This window comes from Chiloscyllium punctatum, chromosome 26 (genome assembly GCF_047496795.1).
Source record: "Chiloscyllium punctatum isolate Juve2018m chromosome 26, sChiPun1.3, whole genome shotgun sequence".
NCBI lineage: Eukaryota > Metazoa > Chordata > Chondrichthyes > Orectolobiformes > Hemiscylliidae > Chiloscyllium > Chiloscyllium punctatum.
The window spans coordinates 71,615,557-71,639,775 of NC_092764.1; the positions used below are offsets into that span (position 1 = coordinate 71,615,557).

Below are 24,219 nucleotides of genomic sequence, written 5' to 3' on the forward strand. Positions count from 1 at the left end.
CAATTTGCCAGCTCCCGCTGGGTTTCATGTGATCTAACCTTCCAGAACAGCTTACCATATGGAACTTTATCAAAGGCCATACTGAAATCTATATAGACTATGTCTACCACCCTGTCCTCATCCACCTTCCTGGTCACTTCATCAAATGACTCTAACGAATTTGTGAGGCATGATCTACCATGTACAAAGCCATGCTGACTATTCCTAATCAAACCCTAGCTTTCCAAATGCATGTCTATCTTATCTCTCAGAATGTTCTCAAATAACTTACCTACCACAGATGTTAGGCTTATTGGTTTGTAGTTCCCAAGCTTTTCTTTGCAGCCCTTGTTGAATGAGGGCACAAAATTCGCTACTCTCCAGTCTTCCAGTGCCTCATCCATGGCTAACGAAGATGCAAAAATATCAGCCAGGGCCCCTGCAGTGTTCTTGGATATATCTGGTTAGGAACATTTTCTCCATGTCTATCCTAACAAATCCTTCAAAATTTTGAATATTGATTATCAAATTACCCCTCAGCCTTCTCTTATCAGCCTCTTAATCCATTCTTGATAATTGGATTCTCTCTGTTCTGGTATCAACATTGTAAACTTTACTTTTAGCATTTTCTTTAGTGTTTTATCCTGTTTGCAATATAGAGTCCAGATAGATGAAGTGATGGAAAAGGCAAAGGCAATATGGCAGATCTAATCTTCTGCTAATAGTTTATTGAAATGGGAGTTACTGGAATCATCTGTTAGTCAACTAACCTTTCAGCTCGAAGGCAGGTGGGGTCTGGGAACCAGATGAAGTCATTATTTGAAGGGCACAGACCAGGAAGGTCAGAGATTTCACCTGTTGATTTGTGCTCAGATAGATGACCTTGAACTGCACAACACAGTTGCAAGAGGATTGCCATTTTGCTTTACTCCTGATTCATCCATTCATGTTGCTTATTCGAAAATACTGTTACTTCTCAAAAGTGCAAACATTGAGTAAGGGTAGGAGGGATCTGAGCTCTGAAGCTCAGTGCAGTCAGCAAGACATTAGACTGAGGCCCAGAATGCCTTCCTGGTTGTAAACAGAAAATTTTCCCTGAGCCTGGTCGATATATCCCTAAACCATTATTACTAAAGCAGATTATCCGGTCATTAGTACTTTGCTGTTTGTGGGACTTACTATGTGCAATTTTATGCCACATTTCTTACATTACAGAAGGCACATTATATGAAGGGCATTACGTGGGATGTTCTCAGTTTGTGATAAGTGCTGCAAACTTTGTATTTTTTCCATTGGAAGAGAAAGTTGGGAAGGAAGGAGCAGACAGATAATAATTATTTAAACGAACAGACTCCCTGCTGCATGGGTAATGTTAAAGAAAACTCGGGATCTTGAATTATCAACACACCACATCTTTTTGATCTATTTCTCTAGATCACCAATTGACACTTCCATTTTAATTAGTTGGCCCCAAACAATGAAAATGTTAAACCCAGTATCCTGCTCCATCATCCTGTTTTCTACGTAATGCGAGACTGGCAGAAATTCATGCAAACCTTTATTCTATCCAAGACAAGTCATGCTGCAAATCAAAACCATTGGCTGAAAGATCATAGCGGATTGGAGGAATATAGATTTGAGGTTAAAATCATTATGGCCACAATCTAATTAAATGGCAGAACAGGCTACAAGGGCTGAGTAATCTACACTTGTTCCTTGTTCATATAAAGTCTCTGCATCTGAATGTGCATAATGTCTGTAATTTAGCAGTTGAATTGTCAGTTCAAATAAAAATAAACATGTATGATTTGATAATCATTTCAGAGATATGGCTGCAAGAAACTGAAAGCTGAGACCTGAATATTCAAAGGTACATGACTTTCATGAAGAACAGGAAGCTAAGCACAGGTGAAGGAATAGTTCTGTTAATTAAGGATGACATTAGTACAATAGAAAGGGATGACTTTAGTTCTAAACATTAAGATGTAGGAAATCCCATTTGGTTAGAGATAAGAAATAGCAAAGATAGGCAGTCACTTAAGGGAGTAGTCAATGGGCCCTCGATCTAACTATTCTGTAGGCAGGGTATACAGGAAGGAATAATGGAGACCTCTGAAAAAGGTACAGTGATAATCATAGTGATTTTCATCAGCATACAGATTGGATGAAACAGATAGTCTAAGGTAGCCTGGAATATTAATTCACAGTGTTTTCAGGACAGTTTCTTAGATCAGCATGTTCTAGAACCAACCTGAGAGCAGTGTCTGCTCAAGAAAATGTGCAATGAGACAGGATTAATGAATGACAGCATAGAAAAGGTGTCCCTAGGTTGCACTAATCATAACATGATCGAATTTCACTTTTCAGTTTGAGGAAAAGGAGAGAGGATTGAATACTAGTGTTTTAAGCTTTTAAGAAAGGGCAGTTATGAGTGAATGAAGATGGAGCTGGCTAAAGTGAACTGGGGTCAGTCAGTAAAGATACAGTGATAGATGTTTCAGAATATACAAAACATTCAGCAAAGATATGATCCAGTGTGAGCGAAAGATCCAGGGAAGCAGACACCACATATGGCAGCTAAGGAAGATTGGATTAAAAGTAAGTACATAACCTTAATGACCTAGAGAGAGAGAGAGAAAGAGTTGACTAGAAATGTACAGAGTATTTAAAAAGGAAAGTAATAACTAAAGTGAGCATTGCACCCCTAGAGAGCGAGTCTAGGGAATTAATAATGGAAAATAAGGAAATGGCAGATGAATTGAACAAAGATTTTACAGCAAAAGACACAAATAACATCCCAGGTATCAGTGTATTTCAAGAGGTAAAAAAAAAGATGGGAGAGACATAAAACAATTCTATCACCAAAGAAAGGGTAGTGAGAAAATAACTAGAACTGAAGGCTGAGGAGACCTCAGCTTCTGATAGAGTTCATCTTAGGACCTTTTTAAGGAAACTACTCAGAAAATGATGCATTGGTTTTAATTTTGCAAAGGTCCCTAGATTTTGGAAAGGTCTTATCAGACTGCCAAGCAGCATATAGCAAATGTAATGTCTCAATTCAAATAAAATAGGAGATAGAAAGCAGGCAGCTATAATCTTAAACTATGGAAAATGTGCGAGTCCATTATTAAAGGAGTTATAATCAGGCATTTAGAAATCTCATTCAATTAGCAGAGCCGGCATTTTGTGAAAGGGAAATTATGTTTGATTAATTTATTAGCATACTTTGAGGAAGTGACAAGCAACATGGTGGAGGGGAATCTATGGGTGTAGTGAACTGGAATTTCGAGAGGCATCTGACAAGGTGCAACAGCAAAGGTTATTACACAGAAAGAGCTCATTGTACAGGGGATGATGTGTTAGCATCGACAGAGGATTGCGTAGCTAACAGAAAATAGAGATTAGGCATAAATAGGTCATTTTAAAATTGCTAAGTGGAGTGCCACAGGGATCAACTACTGACAATCTATATCAGTGACTTGGATGAGCACTTGAACCCACAATCTTTCTAAAGGAGTCACAGTTGGTGTAGTATCTCTAAGATAACTCAATCAGGGCTCCATCTCCATACTGCTATCCTTTGAGTCCTGCCAAAGGATGCAACTGTGTGAAACACCATTAGACAAAGTTGCAAGTTCTCCTGTCCTTTTTCAACAGGGTCAGGAAGTTGATTAATTCTTAGCACAGCTTGAATGTGGAGATTGAACAAGTTGGTTATGTGTCTGCGTGGGTTTCCTCCGGGTGCTCCAGTTTCCTCCCACAGTCCAAAGATGTGCAGATCAGGTGAATTGGTCATGCTAAATTGCCTAAATGATGGGAGACTGTCAGCACACAGGGAATGGTATCACAGTGTGATTCAGCACTTTGGGGAAAGAAGAGACAGAGAGGAGAGAAACTGGTTCAATAAGTGGCCTATTTGATACTGCTTTGGAAATTGTGACATTGAGCCTGCAGTTTTCATTGGATTTCTGAAGGATATTCCTTACTCTGATTATTTTATACTTTTGCCAGGGGTCCATTCATTTAAGATCTGGCTGTCTTCTTTCGGGAGTGGACTTGATGTCAGCAGCTGTCCTCAGCCAGTACCAACTCTGTAGTGTAATCATCCAGGGACGACACATCAGGCTACGGGACCTAAAACTGAAGATCTTCAGCATCACAGGGTGTCAGGATGATCTGCAGGTGTAGTATTTGCTAGTCAGTTAACATGAAGAACCCTACTGTGTTTGAAGATGAAGAATGTCAGCGATTATAATATTCAATGTCACAGAGCACTTGGATACAAAGTAAAGTTCTCTCTGTTCTTTCCAACAATTTGTCACATTCCCAATCTCAGGAGATTTCCTACATCTAATACATCTCGCATTTTCAACTGTTGCATTCAAGTGACTCATTTAGTGCCGATTTATTGGACAAATTATTCTTTCCTGGGTTGTGATAGGGCCAGCGTTGTGACTTGCTCAGCCATTTCACAGAGCAGCTGAGAGTCAACCACATTGCTGTGGATTTATCGTCATGAGTGGGTCAGATTAGGTAAAGATGACAGATCTCTCTGAGTAAAGGACACCAATGTTTGACAATCAATAATTGTCTCATATTCATGATTACTGACATGATCTTTCAATTCCAAGTTTTGATGTAATTTAAATTCCATCAGCTGCCACGGTGGGGCTTAAACCTGTGCCCCAGCAGATTAGACTGTGCCTCGAGATTTCTAGTCCACTCCTTTGGAAGTTATCTTGCATTTGAGCTCATATGTCCATGTTGCTGTCTGAGGTGAAAGAGTCTTGCTTTGAAGTACAGATGACTGTATCCAGCTTTCCTCCAAATTAAAGCACTATTTATCTCACATTCAGTGGCCCAAATCTTGTTGGAAAGATGACGATTAAGAGAAATGCCGTACATTATGATTAGATTAGGTTCCCTACAGTGTGGAAACAGGCCCTTCGGCCCAACACACCACACCGACCCTGCGCAGAGTAACCCACCCAGATTAATTTGCCTCTGACGAATGTACCTAACATTATGGGCAATTTAGCATGGCCAATTCACCTAACCTGCACATCTTTGGATTGTGCAAGGAAACTATAGCACCCGGAGGAAACCCATGCAGACATGGTGTGAATGTACAAACTCCACACTGACAGTCGCCCAAGGCTGGAATCAACCCAGGTCCCTGGCGCTGTGAGGCAGTAATGCTAACCACTGAACCACCGTGCAAATCTAAAACTTTGTGGTCCTGTCCTTTATTTTAAGTATTTAGCAAGCCCTGATTGTTGTTTGCTCAGGTCCCAAATGGTCTGTTGACATACTCATACTCACAGTATCAGCTCATACTCACAGGAAAGTATGGCTCAAAACAGTTTTGAGCTGAAGGTTTGCAACTGATGGGTCTCAGACTGGGAGGTTCTACTGCACTGAGCCAAAGTGCTAACTTGCACCTGTCCCCTTGTGCATTTAATTCCCATCAACATCAAAAAAGCTCACTCTCCTGATCAGTGGAAAGTCCTGTGGACAAGTCAAACATCTATTTTTAGAGGAGATGGTAGCCTAATGGTATTGTCACTGGAATAGTAATCCAGAGCTCCAGGTGAACATTATGGGAACGCAGCTTTGAATCCCGCCACAACAGATGGCGAAATTTGCAGTCAAGAAAATCTGGAATTAGAAGCCAGTCTAATGGCGACTATTGTCCATTGTTGTAAAAAGAAAATCTAGTTCAATAATCTCTTTCATCCCTGGTCTGACCTACACATGACTCCAGATCCACAATAATATACTAACTCTTAAATTGCCACTGAATTGGCCTGAACAAGCCATTGAGCTCAAGGGCAATTAGAGATGGGCAACAAATGCCCTAGCCAGCGGTGCCGACTCCTATAGAAGAATGAAAGAGCTGTGATTGGGACCCTTTAACAATATTTGACCAATCTAAACCATTTCTTGTCCTTGTCCTTGTCTGTTTCATCCTGGAGCGTGCTCTAGACCCTATGTTGTCCTTTCTAGCCAGTACATCTCAGTGCTCCAACTTAGTACAAGTGTAATGATCACAGTAGGCGAAAGTGAGGACTGCAGTTGCTGGAGATTAGAGTCAAGATTAGAGTGGTGCTGGAAATGCACAGCAGGTCAGGCAGCATCCGAGGAGCGGGAAATCGATGTTTCGGGCAGGAGCCCTTCATCAGGAATCCTGCTGCTTGCCTGCTCCTGTAATGATGACATTGTCCAGCTTCATTTGTAGCTTCACCCCTCACTCGTTTCCATTGCTGTACTAAAGGAACCACCTCTCTTTAGCACGTAGTGCCGTAGATGTTGGTGTAAGATTATGTGATCTTTTACATCCACCTGAGGCAGACTTAGTTTAACTTATATAATAGTCGAAAGAAAATCTCCAAACTGCAAATCAATTTCTAGTGACACTGACCCAATAAAGATGGGTCACCAAATTTGTCTTGCCTGAACTGAAATAATCAGGAAGACAGTGAGCCATTTAACCATGAAAAGCATCTCAGCTAAGCACAATGCTGAGGGCTTGTAAAAAAGGCAGTACATTAATCATGGCTGACTTTCATCTTCATGTAGATTGGGATAATCAGAGGTAGCCATGAGGAAGAATTAAGAGTGTATTTGGGACAGTGGAGATTTCACTTCTGGGGTTTGAAGGTCTACAGCAACATTATTATGGCTTTGGACCTGACTAAGTGTACTGCACATAGATGTAATCAGTCACAATACCAATTGATATTTCAGCTTCGGATCTACATGGACGTAACCTGCTCAACACAGGTCAACCCCACCTGGACCATCAAATTCCTTTCCGCTGCCATTTCTGAGCCATGAAATCACTTGCATTGTATTCTTCTCTAATAGGTGCCTTTCGCCAGTGATTCCTCCACTTTCCTGAACATCCCGTGGGCCACATTTTTTTCAAGGACAGGAATAAAGTAAGGCTACTCTGTGCATTTTCCCTTGCCAACTGTGCACTATTGAAGTGTTGGAATTTCTAGAAGTAGAATCATTCAGCGTAGAAGGAGGTCATTTGGCATGCGTTATTTGATAGTGTCACTGCCTTGGTCCATCTCTGTCTTGCTGTTAGTGTTCCCTTTTCTGGTCCTTATTCCCCGAACAAGTTTCCTCACACCTTCATGCCCTTTCCATTCTTAAAATTTGTAAAGTTCTTGGTGCAGTAGAGTTTCACAGGTGCTCAGGGGTATCTCAGCAAGTAACCATTGTATATGTGTGATCAAAGGCCATAGTGAACTTCAAAGCTGGTCCTGATCCTGTCCTCACCTGTACATGCGTTCATCCCACTACTGGATAGCAAGTAACAGCAAGTCCTGGGTTAGACTTGCCTCTCTAAATGTAGAGCGTTGAAACCAATATACGCCGTATACTGCCTCTTGGCGGAGATCAGTACAGTCTGAGTTTGAACACTCTTAATTTGAGGGTAAATTGAGTAGAAAAAAAGAGTTCCTTTGTGTTTGGTGGAAGATGAGTATTAGTCTATTAGCTTTGTATTCTCAGTTGTGCTTTACTGATTTAAATACGTCTTTGATACCCTCAATTAGAAAGTGCCCTCCCATGTCCTCATTCTACTAAATTCCACGTCTTGGCTAGTAGATTTTCTTTTAATTCATGGGTTGTGGGCATCACTGGCTGAGCCAGCATGTATTATCTCTCCATAACTGCCCAGAAGACAGCTAAGAGTCAATCTCATTGCTGTGGGTCTTAAGTCACAAGTAGGACAGACCAGGTAAGGACAGCAGTTTCCTTGCCTAAAGGACATTAATGAACCAGGTGGGTCTTTAACGTTTTTACAGGTTCCAGAGTTGTTATTGAGTTCAAATTCCACCACATGCCATGGCAGGATTCGAATCCAGGTCCACAGAACATTACCTGGACCTTAATTCTGGATTAGCAGTCTCGCGATAACACCACTGGAGCATCGTTGCCTCAGTGTGTAAAGGGAAGTCCAACTGTGTTCTCCAAGACAGGGAGAAGAGATCAGAGAATTAATTTGCAGGTTTCTCAAATGCATAGTGTGGTGGTTAGCCCAAAAAGTAGAATTTATCCTCCATTTGAACTAAAAGGAGAAAAGCATCTGTTACTTCAGTAAGCTTTAAGGCCAGTGCAGTTCCTGCTTGAGGTGCTGCAAAAGATAGGGAGACCAGAACAATGAGAACTGTGCCATTCAGAGGTAATGTTGGGGTTCACTTCTTCCACCAGAATTCATACAGTTTAAAAGAGTGAGAGGTGACTTGTTTGAAATATACAAGATCCTCGGCGGTCTTGACAGGACGCATATGAAAGGAATTAGAATTAGAATCCCTATAGTATGGAAATAGGCCCTTTGGCCCAACAAGAGTAACTCACCCAGACCCAATCCCCTGCATTTACCCTTGACTAATAACCGACACTACGGGTAATTTAGCATGGCCAATTCACCTGACCTGCACATCTTTGAACTTTGGGAGGAAACCCTCACAGGCACAGGGAGAATCTGCAAACTCCACACAAACAGTCACCCAAGGCTGGAATTGAACCCGGGTCCCTGGCGCTGTGAGGCAGCAGTGCTAACTGCTGAGCCACTGTGCTGCACCTATTTGCTCTTGGTATTTTAGAACAATCTAAAATATAGAGTCACTTTTAAAATAAAGGGTTATTTAAGAGATTAAGAGACTTTCTTTTCTGAGTGTTGAGTGTCTGTGGGACTGTCTTGTTCAAAGGGTGATGGAGCCTTTGAATTATTTTTTAAAAATATTCAATAGATTCTTGACAAGCAAAGAGTTGGAAGATTGTAGCGGCAGGCTGGACTGTGGTGTAATCAGATCACCCATGGTCTCAGTGAAGGGCAAAGCAGACTAAGGGACTTTCTCTTGCTTTTAACTTGTATGTTTGTGCACACAAGGTAGTGACAGGGCCACATATTACTATCACTGCCCCCTCCTCCAACCCAGCCTGAGAGAATGTTTAAGGGGAAAATGCCAGACTGTGAATCAAAGATCTCTGGTTTTCGTAGGAAAGAGGAGCTGTGGGACCCCAACATTCCTGAAGGTGACCAGTGCCTGCTTAATGCTCGGCTCTTTCCAGTCCTGCACGTATCGGAACCTATTGGGATAGAGGACGTGCTGTGGTTTCTAGAATCAGAGAGAGGACAGTTCTTGAGCAAGTGGCAGTCTGCTTGGCGCCTATCGATGAGAGAAGTCCTGAACTATCTGGACCAGCAAGCTGAGCTCGCTTGGCGACAGCAGCTCTTCCTGAACCAGGCTCAGCATAAAATCCAGAGTACACTACTGGGTCGCAAAGACAACAGCCTCTGGCCTCTGATCAGGGCAGCCGTTTGTGAAGGTCATGAGCAGCAGATCCTTAACACTCTCGATACAGGTAAGAGCCAACTTTATATGGGTCAGTGTCACTGGAAACATTTCAAGTCCAGTATGACTCTTCAGAACTGAAAGAGGCTGTGCAAAGGTGCTTTTTGTACTGTTGACACAGGAGGAGAAGTGGGTGGAACAGATGGTGAGACAGCAAAAGACAAAATGCTAATGGTAGTAAAGGAGTGATAGAGATGTAAAATAGGTGTAAATGATAAGTATGAAAAGGAAAAAAAATGGATCTATTGTGCTGATAGCAAAGCTAACAAGAGAAGTGGGAGATGTCATCAAAATGGAGGACAAAGGTCATGCTCTGAAGTTGTTGTACTCAATATTGAATCTTAGAGGTTGTAAAGTGCCTAAGCAGAAAATCGAGTGTTGTTCTTACAACTTGCATTGAGCTTTGGCCCAGGACAAAAATATTAGCATCTGAGCAAGATGCGTTATTGAAATGGCAAGCAACTGGGAGATTGAGATTATTCCTACAGCCAAAGCAGAGGTGTACAATGAAATGGTGTCCCAGTCTGCATTTGGTCTTGCCAATGTAAAGGAGATTGCATTGTGAGCAGTGAATATCATAGAGGAGATTGAAAGAAGTACAAGTGAAATCCTACTTCACTTGGAATAGATGCTCAGGATTTCAGACAGAGAGGAGGGATGAGATGAGTTGGTAAGTGTTACACCTTCTGCGATTGCACACTAACATGCCATGAAGGTGAAGAAGTGTTCGAAGCTACGAAAGAGTGGGCCAGGGTGTCACAGAGAGAACAGTCCCTGTAGAATGCTGACAGCCAGACAGAGGGGAAGATATGTTTGGTGGTGGAATCCTGCTGGAGGTGGTAGAAATGGCAGAGGATGATCCTTTTAATGGGGAGAAAAATGAGGAAAATGGGAAGGAGGTAGGGAGGGGAAGAGGTGAAGACTGGAAATAGATTATTTAGTTATTTAATGCAGTGCTGTTTGAGGTTTTTGCTATGCTTAAATCAGCTGGTGCACTTCCTACCTCACAACAGTCCATTTCAAAAGCATTTGAGTAGTCTGATGTCAGATATTAGGATGCTAGAGAATAATAATTTGTTTTATTCAGATGTTTTTCACAATTGTGTTAAACCACATTTCTTGAAAATATCAATCTCTGAATATCAATCAAAATAACTATCAATTTCTAAAATGTTAACGTGTACACATTTTCCCTCTCTCCACCAGCAAATACTGAGGCAGCTCTTGTCCATACACAACCAGACTTAGATAACATCCAGTCTTGGGCAGTGGCAAGTAACAAGGAATGCCAGGCAATGACTGCCTAAAAAAAGTTTTGATTTGATTTATTATTGTCACATGTACCGAGGTACAGTGAAAAGTATTGTTTTGTGTGCTATCCAGACAAATCGTACTTCACATAAGTGCATCAGAGTAATAAAGCAGAATGCAGAATATAGTGTTACAGCTACAAAGAAGGTCCAGAAAAAGATCAACTCTCTAATAATGGAGAAGTCAGTTTGTAAGTCTGATAACAGTGGGCGGAAGAAGCTGTTCTTTAATCTGTTGGTATGTTCAAACTTTCATTTCTCCTGCCCAATGTAAGAGAGTGGAAAAGAATATATAAGAGAATCGACCCATTGTCCCTTAACATTCAATGGTGTTATCGTCACTGAATTCCCCCACTAGCAACATCTTGGGATTACCATTGACCAGAAACTGCACTGGACTAGCCATATAAATACTAATGCTACAAAAGTAGGTCAGAAGTTAGGGATCTTGCTGCAAATAACTCACCTCTTAACTCCCAAAGTCTGCCTACCATATACAAGTGTAATGGAATACTGTCCACTTCCCTGAGGTCACTGCAATTTCAACATCACCCAAGAAGTTTAACATCCAGGACAAAGCAATCTACTTGATCAGCACTCCACCTGTCACTGTCAATATTCACTCCCTTCACCACTGATGCACAGCAGCAGCAGTATATGACATCAATGATATGCACCGCAATACCTCACTAAAGCTCCTTCGGCAACATCTTACAAACTTGAGACTACCACCTAGAAAGATAAAGGCAATAAGTACATAGGAACATCACCACCCACCAATCCCAGATGATGAAATTGAACATCACCTCCAGTGTTCCAACACAACGTGTGACCTTCTAAGGAACAAAGGTGGAACACGGCTCACTGTCTCAGGGCAGCAGTGTTACCAGTCTGCCTGTATGTATCATAGACAAGAGAATGTACAACAAACATTTTGAGTCCTTAGAAAAATATCAGCAGCACAACCTCTACAAAGTCCTGCATATCTATTGGAATAAACTGATCCTCTCTCTCTCCTCATTGTCAAGACACTGGCAATGATTAGTCAGTGCAGTTGGAGGCAACATTATTTATTTGTCTGTCACAGGATTTCCAAAACAAGCTCTCTACTCTGACCTTCACCATGGACCATTACCAGGAGGGCAGAAGAAGAAATGCTTCAAGGAAGTACTGAAAGCCTCCCTGAGAAAATGCACTGACTTCTGACCATCTCTGCCCAAGATGACCCAAGCTAGAGAAAAAAGAGCATTTGTGAACAGGCCAACAACCTTGAGCATCTCCCATAGGTACAGGTGGAGGCCAAATACCGCTTACCCTCAAAAAGCATTGAGTTGTTTAGTCAGCTGAGGACCCACATCATCAAGGTAGAAGAAAGTCATCCTCTTGAGGAACAATATGTAAATAGTGGGAGGTATCTACCAGGTAACGCATTCACTTTTCACATGGCCATCCAGTTGAATTTCAGACCAGATGAAGAATTGCTAGTTTTTTTTGTTGAGTTGAAGGTTAATACTTTTCTCGGTTTGCAGTTGCTACTACCACTGAGGACCTGGGCATCGCAGCCCGAACCCTCGCCTGTGTTGCTGATGTCTTGGGTTGCATGGCTGGAGGGCAAGGAGGGCTCCGGAGTGGACCTGCTGCTAACCCAGCATGGACTGATGCTTTCCACCTACTGGAAAGCAGGAATGTGGTGCTTGGAGTGAAGAGACTGGCGGAGGAGAGGGCCAAATGGCTGAACAGGTAACAATGGAGCTTCTTTGTGGTTGAATAAGGTACTGGATAACATTTCCACGTTTTCGGGGTATGAAGAAAGGTATCAGATTTACATCATCATCAGTGATTGGGTTTTCAATTAGTGGTATATGGGCTTTGTTACTTTTGTGAGGTGTTTAAAAAGAACTACCTTGATTAGTTTTTCCAGAACAATGACTTAATTGCACATATGTTAGAGAGCAGGGACCCCTGGGTTTCTGACAGGGAGTATTGGGACAGTATGAATGGGACAGAAGCACAGTTTAATTTCTTTCCAAGAAAAGGGTATAGAATAGTTCAGGAAATAAATTACTTTAATAGAAAGTTAGTTTGTGCAACTTCCAGACCAGGAGTGTTTGGTTAGAAATTGGCAAGTTGTTAAAAGACTGAGAAAGACTAGGCTCTCAATTTTATGAGTATTTATTTAAGAAGACTTCACAGTTTACAAGAATATATGGGATGGATCAGTTGAGTGCAAGTTAAAAATTTGAGATAGAGAGATAACTATTGGATTTTGATTGCTATAACGTGATAATGTTGAGGAATAGATGAGACTTTGTTTTGCTATGTATTTTAAGATCTTTTAAACTGTGTTTTATAATTGAATAGCTTAGTTTATTTTATTTGTTTTTCTTTTAAGAATATTGTTAAAGAACATCTGTAACTTTGTATGTTAGATTTTAATGAATGGCCACCATGTTTAAAAAAAATGAAGTGTTTTATAGCTTATGACTCTAATATACATTTCCCTGATGGTTCTCTGATAAATCCTGTCCATTTAATTCGTGCCAGTCAATCCCACAAGCTCCTCATCTTGGGTCTGCAGGATTCACAAACCCATCTCACAGGAGAAAAAGCAGCTAAAGAATGTTTATTTGCCTCGATATAGCCCGTGTAATATTAATAAGCTGTTGTTACGCTATAAGTGTCCCAGGTATTTTAAAGGTCTAGGAATTTTCTCTATTAGGAGTTTATGGAGTGTAGAGATTGTTTTGGTGATAACAAAAAGGCTTAAATGAAAAGATTCACTGATTTTCCAATTTATATTAACAGCAATTAATAAGCAATTCACTTGAAGTGGATATCACTATGACAAAAACTACCAAAGGATACAAGACCAAATCTGACAGAATCTACTTTGATGTTATTTTTAACTATTCCAGGATATCTAAGAACCCCTCCGAATATCTAAGCATAGAATATACAGCAGTACTTACACTAAAATTTTACCTTAAATCCCTGAGCAAGAAAGATATCTTCTCCCAGTGGGGGAAAAAAGAACTTTTGAGAAGTATTGTCTATGGGTCTCTAATACTCCTGAAATTTCAGTGAAAGGATCTAATTTTTATATTGCTTGGGTTCCTCCTACTTTATAAATGTGGCTGTTAACCGTGTATAGGCTCCTCCCATTTTCCTGTGATGATATGTCATTTAACATTATTTCTTAATTATATGTTTAAGATTCCTTTGTGAAATGATGAGCTTTCATCTAGTCAATTTTTTGTGATGTTTTCTACTCTTGTTTGGATATTCCTTTCATTTCTTCATTATTCTTTATGTCACAAAGCTAGTCCCTTTTTTTCTAAAAGCTGTTCCTTGGCTCAAGGGATACTCTGTCCTTGATTTTTTTCAGAGGGGTATTAAACCAGGCACTGTTCACCTCTATCAACAAAACCCTAGCCAGAGAAACAATAGCCAACCTGCTGGACATACAGAACAGACAACAGGACAGTGAACCTATCAACAAAGATGGCATACTCAAACTACTGGACCTGGGCCTCACAACACACTTCACATTCAACAACCAAATATATGAACAAATCAATGGCATACCCATGGGCTCACCCATCTCTGGACTCATAGCAGAAGCTGTCCAAAGATTAGAACAAACAGTCTTACCACAAATTCAACCCAAACTCTGGGTCAGATATGTGGATGACACCTTTGTAATCATTAAAAACACAAAAATAGAGAATACACACCCTGGATCATCAACGCCACACTCACAGGAATCCGATTCACTAGAGAGGAAGAAAAGGACAACCAACTCCCATTCCTAGATGTGCTGGTACAGAAAACATCTTACGGAGAATTCACCACAAAGGTATACAGGAAAGCCACACATACAGACCAAGTCCTGAACTACCCCAACACACACAAAAGAAGTTGCATCAAGACACTGTTCAAAAGGGCCACAACATACTGCAGTACACCAGAACTGCAAAAAGAGGAAGAAGAAAACCTATACAATGTATTCACCAAAAACGGATACCCACGCAATTTCATCAACAGATGCCTAAGGGAAATACAACGGAATGAGGACATGCCACAACCCAAAGGACTAGCCACACTACCATACATCAAGAGCATTTCCGAACTGACAGCCAGACTACTGCGACCACTAGGACTCATAACAGCACACAAACCAACAGCCACTCTCAGACAACAACTCACCAGAACAAAGGACCTGATACCCAGCATGAGCAAAACCAATGTAGTGAACAAAATCCCATGCAAGGACTGCACAAAACACTACATAGGACAAGCAGGAAGACAGTTAACGATCCGCATCCACAAACACCAACTAGCCACGAAACGACACGACCAGCTATCCTTAGTAGCCACACACACAGATGACAAGCAACATGAGTTCGACTGGGACAACACTACTATTATAGGGCAAGCCAAACAGAGAACAGCCAGGGAATTCCTAGAGGCATGGCACTCATCCACAGATTCAATCAATAAGCACATCGACCTGGACCCAATATACCCGCCACTGCAGCGGACAGCTGGAACTGACAACCGGAAGCGGCAGATTCAAACCACTGCAAATGCCGGAGGAAACAGCACAGAAGCGCTTCACAGGAGGCTCCCAAGCACTGAGGATGTCACCTAGACAGGGGACAAAACGTCTGCAACACAAATGCCCAGCTCGGCGAACAGAACCACAACATTATACAGGGTCTCGGTAAAACGGCACCTTGGATGTTTGTGTGCAGTTTCGGTCTCTTTATCTGAGGAAGGGTGTTCTGGCTATTGTGGCAATGCATTGAAAGTTGTCAGAACTGATTCCTGGGATGATAGAACTAATGTGGGTGGCACTGTGGCTTGGTGGTTGGTGCTGCTGCCTGGCGGGGCTGGGGTCTGGGTTCAGTTCCAGCCTCAGGCGACTGACTGTGTGCGGTTTGCGCTTTCTCCCCGTCTCTGCGTAGGGTTTCCTCTGGGTGCTCCGGTTTCCTCCCACGATCCGGGGATGTGCAGGTTGGGGTGATTTGACCGTGCTAAAATTGCCCATAGTGGAGGTTATTAGTCAGGGTACATACAGGGTTGCTCTTCAGGGGGTTGCTGTGGACCTGTTGGGCCTGTTTCCACACTGTAGGGATTCTAATTCGAAGAGAGAGTGGATCAGTTAGGAGTGAATTCATTGGAGTATAGAAGAATCAGGAGGGGGAGTGGATTTCATAGAATTCTATAAAATTTTGATAAGATGTGACAGGCTAAAAACAGGAAGGATGTTCCTAATGACTCGAGGAGTACACAGCCTGGTGTCACAGTCTAAGGACACAGGACTGAAATGAGGACAAATGTCTTCACCCAGATAGTAGTGAGCCTGTGGAATTCTCTGCCCCAGAGAGTGGTCATAGACTTACACAGAAACAGACCCTTCGGTCAAGGCCAAAACGTTGAATATTTTCCAGCAGGAGTTAGATATAGTTCTGAGGGCTAAAGGTATGAGGAGAAAGTGGGAACAGCGTACTGAGTTGGATGATCAGCCATGATCATATTGAATGGGGAAACAGGCTCAGAGGGCCTGGTCCTTTTGTCTCTGTGTCCACGTCAAAAGACTAGAAGGGGATCTTGAATAGCCGACTCGGGCTAATGTTTTCAGTGTTTCTATGTCTTGGTGCTCATGTGAACGTGGGGGCTTCTGCCAAATGACTCTGACAGCCCACATGGGTATCCATCGGAGCAATTGACCCTTGTCTATTTTTGAGGACATTACAGCCACTTGGTGGTTGAAGATGTTCCTTGGAATGAGCCATTAGGGGAAGGGATCCTTCACCACCGGGGGCACAGGGGAACCTTGGTACTCATTGACAGTTGGCATTCATGCATGGAGGGTGTGTGTATGGCTTGTTGCAGTCTACACAAAGGTGGCCCTCAGGACGTTGGCACTTTTCTCTCCTTTATATCTTGCGGTTTGCAAATTGTGTCCCTGCAAACACGGTGCATCTTTGACCTCCTAGTGAGCTGGAAGATAACTCGACGCAAGAGTATGGAACAGGCCAGACCGGCAACACTGACAGTCTCGCAGCCATGGCAACCGTGCCTCCAAATGCCCGACCCCTGAGGCCACTTCTTTGACTAAGCTTTAGGTCTCAGGGGTCCTTTAGGTCATATCCAGTATCTCCTTAAGGAACTGGGTGTGATATGTCATTTTGTGATGCTCCTGGATTGCACCTTGGGGCGTTTTAAAATGACATTAAAAAAGTGCTCTATAAGTGAAAGTTGTTATCACCCTATAATCAAATCCTGTTTTGGAATGCTGCAGCTCAAAGTACATACGCAGGATTACTCACCTGCCCCCTGGTGACTATCTGACAATGACTACTGAAACCTTATGATGGAGCAGAGGTATAAACAGAAAAACAAACAAGGTGAAACAGGAAGGAGCGTGGGTGTCACTAGTTGCTGCTTTATTTGCAGGATTGTTCTCGAACACAGATCGAGGCCATTCAGTCCATTGTGTCTGTGCTAGCTCGTTGTGGAAGATCTATCTAACTAGTCCCGCTTCCCATCTCAAGTTACCATATCACCTCCCCCTTCCCCCCCTCCCCACATCTACTCAAACTGCATTTCTTTATTCCCCTCTTCAAATATTTATCCACCTCCCCCCTTTCACTGGAATCTTGCTTCCTCTGACCTTTCAGGCAATATATTCCAGATTATAACAACTGTCTGTGTCAAATAAAAAATACATTCTCCTCTTCTGTTCCCTCCCCTTCCCCTTGAATATACTTAATTGCCAAACCTCAACAGCTCTCTGTGGGTGAAGGGTTCCACAGATTCACCACCCACAGAAAAGACACTCCTCCCCATCTCAGTCTTAAATGTGTGATTCCTTACTCTGAGATCATGTCCTCTCATCCTGGACTCCCCATAACGGGAGACAAACTGTCCCCTATCCCCTGTGCATGGTGTTTAGACAGCAGGATCAGGAGACAGGGTGGGGGTGGTGCAGAGGGGCAGTGTGCATGATTGATATAAGCCTTTTATTACAATCACTGGTAACTGAACCATGTGCTTCTCATACTTAAATTAACTTAAATTGAACTAAACTAACTTAAATTAAATTACACCACTCAACACTCCCCCACTGAAGCTCCCATCAATGGGGGAGTGGCATAGTGGCTCAGTGGTTAGCACTGCTGCCTTTCAGTCCCAGGTTCAATTCCAACCTCAGGTGACTGTCTGTGTAGAGTTTGCACATTCTCCCCGTGTCTGCGTGGGTTTCCTCCAGGTGCTCCGGTTTCCTCCCACAGTCCAAAGATGTGCAGGTCAGGTGAATTGGCCATGCTAAACTACCCATAGTGTTAGGTGCATTAATCAGAGGGAAATGGGTCTGGGTGGGTTACTCTTCGGAGGGTCGGTGTGGACTTGTTGGGCAGAAGGGCTTGTTTCCACACTGCAGGGAATCTAATTTAAATTTAACGTTCACTGCACACTTACCGAAACAAATTGCAAAGTTATGGTCTGGGGCTGCCTGCCTAAGAATGTTTTGAGCGGTCTGGCCTAGTCCATAAAGAATCCTTCGTGAAGGGTTTATCAGTAAAGAAAATTTTTCATTCTCTCTGTTTTTGTGGGTATTGTCCCTTTCTGGTTTCTAGTGATATTCATTAATATGGATCTTTGTTATCTCTTATCTGTTCGATGGCCTCAGTATTGTTCCTGCAATTCATAACTAATCCTCATGTCGAGGTGTGATGTTGTCATACCTCCTTCTAGTCAATGAATATTTTTTTTTAATTGATACTTGTTGCCTGATTAATATCATTTGTGTTATGTCCAATCCCTTCCTAACTATTTACTGATTTCTAGATTTTCCTGCTAGCTGCAATGATGTAATTACTGGTTAACTCCTACTTGCATCTTTCTTTGTAAATGTTTTGATGTTTATATGTGTCCTACCTGACTATAATCCTTAATTGTCAATCACACCTTTATTTTTAACTAGATGCCACTACAATATAATGTATTAAACTAAAATTCATTCTGGAATCTGACTTGAATGAAACATTTTCTTCACTGATAAGCCTTTAATGAAGAATTATTTCAAGATTGAAAGAAATATTCATTTAAGAGTATATAACATCACAAACAAATTGACTAGATAAAAGCTGGGACCATAACATAGCAACTACAGATTGTACGATTGTCTCTCTCGCTGATGAAATCCAGTACCTTAGGGTGTGAGGGCTTCCTGCACCTGTGCACTGTACCTGACCACAAGTAAAGGGCTGAGGCCTCCATTGCTTTGCCACCATAATATTCAGCTGACATAAATGTTTACAGGTAAATTGCAGAACAGTAACGGGTAACTTTTCCAACTGTTCAATACTTATACTGAACAGGAACTTCCTTCACCAGAATCTTCAACCTTACTCATCAGTATGTCCTACTGAGTTTAAACTTATACATCAATGCTGTCCATGCCTGTGGGATAGAACTTCACCACAAGGCTTAGCATGCAGAGAATTCTTGAACTTTACACTCTTATGTAAATGTATCGAAAGTCTACCAAAGCTCCCTAACTATAGAGAATTTGGATATCATGAGAGTGGAAATTAGAGTTTAATTTTGAGTCAGAGAAGGGAGAACTATCTGATCAGAGAGAATGCAAAATTATTTATTGAGTCCCTATATTGAACCAATAAATTATTTTGGTCTGAACTGACATTAAGAATCTGCTTCATTGACTCCTTCAGTGCACATGGACAGGGGCAATGTCATTGGTACCAGAGGGAAGAGTCAAACTTTGGTACTCTATGGCCTCAAAATCCAGAGTGCTGATGCCAACCATGGATCTGTTCCCAGAAAAAGGGTTACTGTTCTGTGAAAGAGTGAGATATTTCAAATGATCAATTGCACTGCTTGAAGCCCAAGTAAGTGTTGACAGAGGTGAATTAAATCACGTAGCATGCATGAATATTGTATTACTACCAAGGACGCCCTGAACTAACGTCCAACCTACTGTCACCTATTCTCAAGTGATTTTCTCTTTTGAAATGTCCTTAATTAGTTTGCAGCAACAAAGTAGAATACGATATGTAATATAGAATTCTGGACTTGCTATATGGGTACAGAGGCATGGGAACCTGAGGACCCTATTGAAAACTTGTCACTGAACCATCTTGAAGCTGGTTGTTACTTGTTCATTTAACTCCTGCCAAACCTTTTGATACAGTTTTCTATCTCACGTACTGCAGGCCAGACCTTCTGGTGAGGGCAGCCCGTCATTATGAGGGAGCGGAACAGATCCTAATCCGACAGGCTGTGATGTCAGCACGAAGGTTCATCTCCATGGGCCAGGGAGAGCTTCCTCCCATGAATCACTGGGTGGTGGCAGAATGCCCTGCCCGTATTGACATCTCAGGTACTCTTACTTAATGACTACACTCTGTATGAGCATCTTAAAGTCAGATTACCAATCTAGTCTGCAGCTTGAGGTGATATGTTTGTGTTAGTAGCCATGGTTTAGTTGGTAAGACCTCAAAATGTTATAGATTTGAGTCTCTCACCAGAAATTTGAGCGTGTATTTAGACTGTTTAGCCAATAATGGTCAAAGGAGCCCACTTATTTTAGTCATATATGGCAATGTGCTTTGAAGGAGTGATTAGCAGATCACTCTGATACCACACCATATAAAGAAATAATGTGACAGATGCCCAAAATCTTAATGAAGGAAGTAAGTCTTCAGAAAGGAGGGGGAAGATTTAAGGAAGATATTCCAGGATTTAGGGCTTAGGAAGTAAAGGCACAGCCAGTAGTTGTGGAGCAATGGAAGTCAGATGCTCAATGGGCAAGAACTGGAGGAGTATGGAGATTCCAGAGGCTTGGAGAGTTCACAGAGATGGGGAGTAGTGAGGCTGTGGAGAGATTTGAATATGAGGGTGGGAATGATGAAAACATACATTATGTGCTGTTCAAGGCATTTAAGAGTCTACAAATATTCATTCTACCAGATATGAAGAAATACAGATAAAAAGATGACCATTTATTTGTAAGAATACTGATTATTGGACAGATGTAACAGATCGCTGAAGCAAACAGCTCCCGGTAGATAAAGAGTCAAAAATGAGAAATTAGGTATGAGATTGAATGTTAGGTGATTCAGAACAGAGGGCAAGAAGAACTTCTTTGCGCACAAGGTAGTGATTTTTTAAAAATTCACTTGTACGATGTGGACATTGCTGGCTGACCATTTATTGCCCTTGAGAAAGTGGTAGTGAGCTGCAGTCTATGTTCAGTGAGGCTGTGGAATTCACTCAAATCAGTGATTGAAGTGGAAGCTATGAAGGTTCTGTAGTAAACTGGACCAATGGATGAAACAATAGGAATTGAAGGGTTCAGAGGAGTGAGTAAGTGTTGAATTCACTCTCACTGTCGGGAACTACACCTGTAAGGAGCACAAGTTGCAGTGGAGGCTCCGATGTTGTCGATCTCTCTGTGAACTTGTAAAAGTGACCTCCTGCTTGTGGTGTAGCTTTCTCCCTTACATCTGTCTATGTTGTTGTCTGATCTGGGAGAATGAGCTGTAGAGATCTGTTCTAAACTTTTTGTAATTTTTACCCTTTGCCTCCCTGTAATCCAAACACTAACTCAATGCCCAAGCCTAAGATATGTAACCCCTTCCCACAGGTGGCTGGAGTGACACACCTCCGATAACATATGAGCATGGAGGAGTGGTGCTGGATATCGCCGTTCTAGTGGACAAGTGCAAACCAGTTGGTGCAAAAGTGCGTCGCATAGCAGAGCCCAAGCTGCACTTAGTCCTAAACAGTGGAAGCAAAGAGACAGGAATGAGCGTGGAGATAGTGTGTCAGACTCTGGACGATCTGCGGGACTACTCTCAGCCACGTGCACCAGGTATCTTCGACAGGAAGGCCGGTAGACAGGCTCCCTGTACTCCCCTTTCTGAGTTGCCAAGATGGTAGGAAGTACATTATAAACCAGCCTAAGATTGAAAAAGGAGAAATGTCTGGATAAAAAAAAAACCGTTGTCCATCTCATACCCATTCTGCCATCCTCAGTTAATCTGCAATGATCTTAAACATATGATGTAGTCAACCCCGGTTGATTCGTCTGGGAGCCATAGGTCCAAATTAATCTCTTCATTCCAACCATGTCACACTTCCCATCCCTCATGTCTGAATTATTCCAGTTATGACCAATGATCAAAATCAACTGCTTTCACTGTCATCCTAGGGAGCCTGTTCCATTAACTGAACACTCAATTAATTATTGTTTCCCCTAGCTTAATTTTGAATTTATTCTTCTTCATATGTAGGCTGTGTGTACGGTTTTTCTGGATGAAATAGTTATCCAGTTGCTCTAATTGAGAATCACTTCAGATTTCTGCTGTTGGTCACTAACTATAGTTCTGTGCTTCAGAGGAGGACAGGGTCAGGCTCGGTTCTGATGTCTCCTGGAACCACATGGTTATGGACAGACAGGGCTGAATTTTCCTGCTGGTGTTGGAAAACTGACACTGGGACTATTTCAGGATTCCGAGCCTCTGTGTTTTGTCAATGTCTGTTGCCTTAATTTCACAGTTAGGTTGCCTTCACTGGTATCATCCAATAAGGACTGGTGGAGGAAGGTTTGATGTGAGAGGACCAAGACAAGGAGCCGTAGGGAGGGCGAGTTGGCAGGTCAGAAGATGTGAGCTGCTCAGACTCACAGAGAGCAAGAGAGAACCATAAAATGAAGGCACTAACCCAATGGTCTAAATGGCATGCACAGTAATAGGCCAGAGCTGTCAGGGCCATTACTCCACAGGAAAATGCCTCCCAGATTGTTGCATTTGGTTCGGGATGAGCCATGCTCAACCTTCCTGCTCCTTTATACAAGAGTGTGTGCAAAATCTGACAAAGGCACTGTGAACTCCCACCATGAAGCCTCCTCTAATGTGTTGCCAGGCCCCTGGCCCCTGTGTCATTCATAATGTTTTATTAAAGTGCAAAATAAAGGCTGAATGCCCTTTTAAATACCTTAATTGTGACTCACAGCTGCATTACACTATTTTGGATTAAACATTGACTTTACCAATTTCAGCACCATCAACTGTGTCCTCCATTTTGTTTCCCTGTATTCCATACTTTGTCTTTCCCTCTCCCAGCTATCCACACACATGCATATGTGGTTTTGATTTCAGTAGAGCCATTTATACCTCTCCGGACCACTCTCGCTTCTCTACAACCATTACCTGTCATTTTTGTTCTCCTGTTATCTCTAATCTCCTTCACTGTCTAACCCCTCATCTTCCCTCTTTTATATTTGCTCCTCCGACCTTCATCTACAGAATAAAACCCATCTCTTTTACATCTCTGTCTGATGACATTGTGTTGTGTTCTGTTCTTCAACAAGTGTTCTATTTGTTGACAGGTGCCTTGTTGAAAGCAGCCTTTATCTGCACAGAAATTATACACTACCCTTCGCAGGTATTGCTGCAGGATCAGTTAATGACGGGGTTTGGTAGTGGCTTTGAGCTTCACACTTGGTCCAATCTGCCACACGGATCTGGCCTCGGTGAGTAACCATGAAATAAACGTTTGAGTAGCAGTATCTGGTGTCAAGAGACCCTTTTCTTTCACCATTTGCAATCCTTTATTTAGGTTTAGAATACCAGTTTTGTACTGGACCACATTGCTTTCCATCCCAATAAAGAAGCCTACCAGGAATGGTCACTTTTCCTTAAAGGATCCCCACATCAAGGTTACTAATTAACCCCTTCTCAATACATTCTACTGAATATTGGAAATCTTATTCCCTGGTTGATGTCTCAATGTACGGGTCTAAAATCCATCTTGTACATATCCCTGGAATTCATCCGCCTCCTTCTTGCAAATGTAGTTTGCCTAATCTACCTGTAGATTAAAGTCACCCATGAACCCATACAACTACATCTTTGTTGTAAACATATCTTAATTTCCTTTTGAATGTTCGTCCTCTACCTGGCCTGTACTGTTTGGAGGCCAATTGACAACTCCCACAAATGTTTTTCACCACTTGCTGCTCCATAGTTCCACCCAGACTGATGACCCAACAAGGTTTTCTAAGGCACCATCCTTTCTTACTATTGCACTGACTTTGTCCTTTACTAACAAGGCCACCCCACCTTCCTTTTCTTTCTCCTGTCCCTCTGCAATTTGAACACTCTTTTAGTTCTCAGCCTTGGTCACCTGTAGACAGCCCTCTATAATCACAATCATATCATATCCATTTACAGCTACTTGCACTGTTGATTCATCTACCTAATTTAGAGCCCTCTGTGCATTCACATGCACTACATTTAGATTTGTCATTTAACGTTTTTACACTTTTTTTGTGCTATGGCCCTATTTACCACAGGCCCCTGTGTCCTTTGCCTTCCACATTTGCTTTTACAGTTAATTTCTAGTTGCCTATAGCCTGCTTACAGGAGCTCATGGCTCTTTTTTTTAATGTATGTCTTTGGTACCAATATGAATCACAACCTCTGGCTGTTGATTTCCCCCCCCCCCCCCTCCCCCCGAGTGCTCTG

General features: G+C 42.1%; 1 protein-coding gene across 7 annotated transcripts in view; it reads left to right on the forward strand.

Annotated features, from left to right (window-relative positions):
* Positions 1 to 24,219, forward strand: part of fcsk (fucose kinase) — a 391,653-nt gene that overhangs the window by 347,372 nt on the left and 20,062 nt on the right. For all 7 annotated transcript variants that reach the window (XR_011952315.1, XM_072547619.1, XM_072547621.1 and 4 more), the window contains 7 exons: positions 3,991 to 4,161; positions 6,847 to 6,920; positions 8,996 to 9,360; positions 12,190 to 12,400; positions 19,903 to 20,069; positions 21,336 to 21,563; positions 23,082 to 23,225. Coding sequence is in view for 6 of the 7 variants with exons in the window: in XM_072547619.1 (XP_072403720.1) it covers positions 3,991 to 4,161; positions 6,847 to 6,920; positions 8,996 to 9,360; positions 12,190 to 12,400; positions 19,903 to 20,069; positions 21,336 to 21,563; positions 23,082 to 23,225 (1,360 nt within the window). In the remaining variant the exon portion in view is untranslated. The remainder of the gene's footprint in view (positions 1 to 3,990; positions 4,162 to 6,846; positions 6,921 to 8,995; positions 9,361 to 12,189; positions 12,401 to 19,902; positions 20,070 to 21,335; positions 21,564 to 23,081; positions 23,226 to 24,219) is intronic.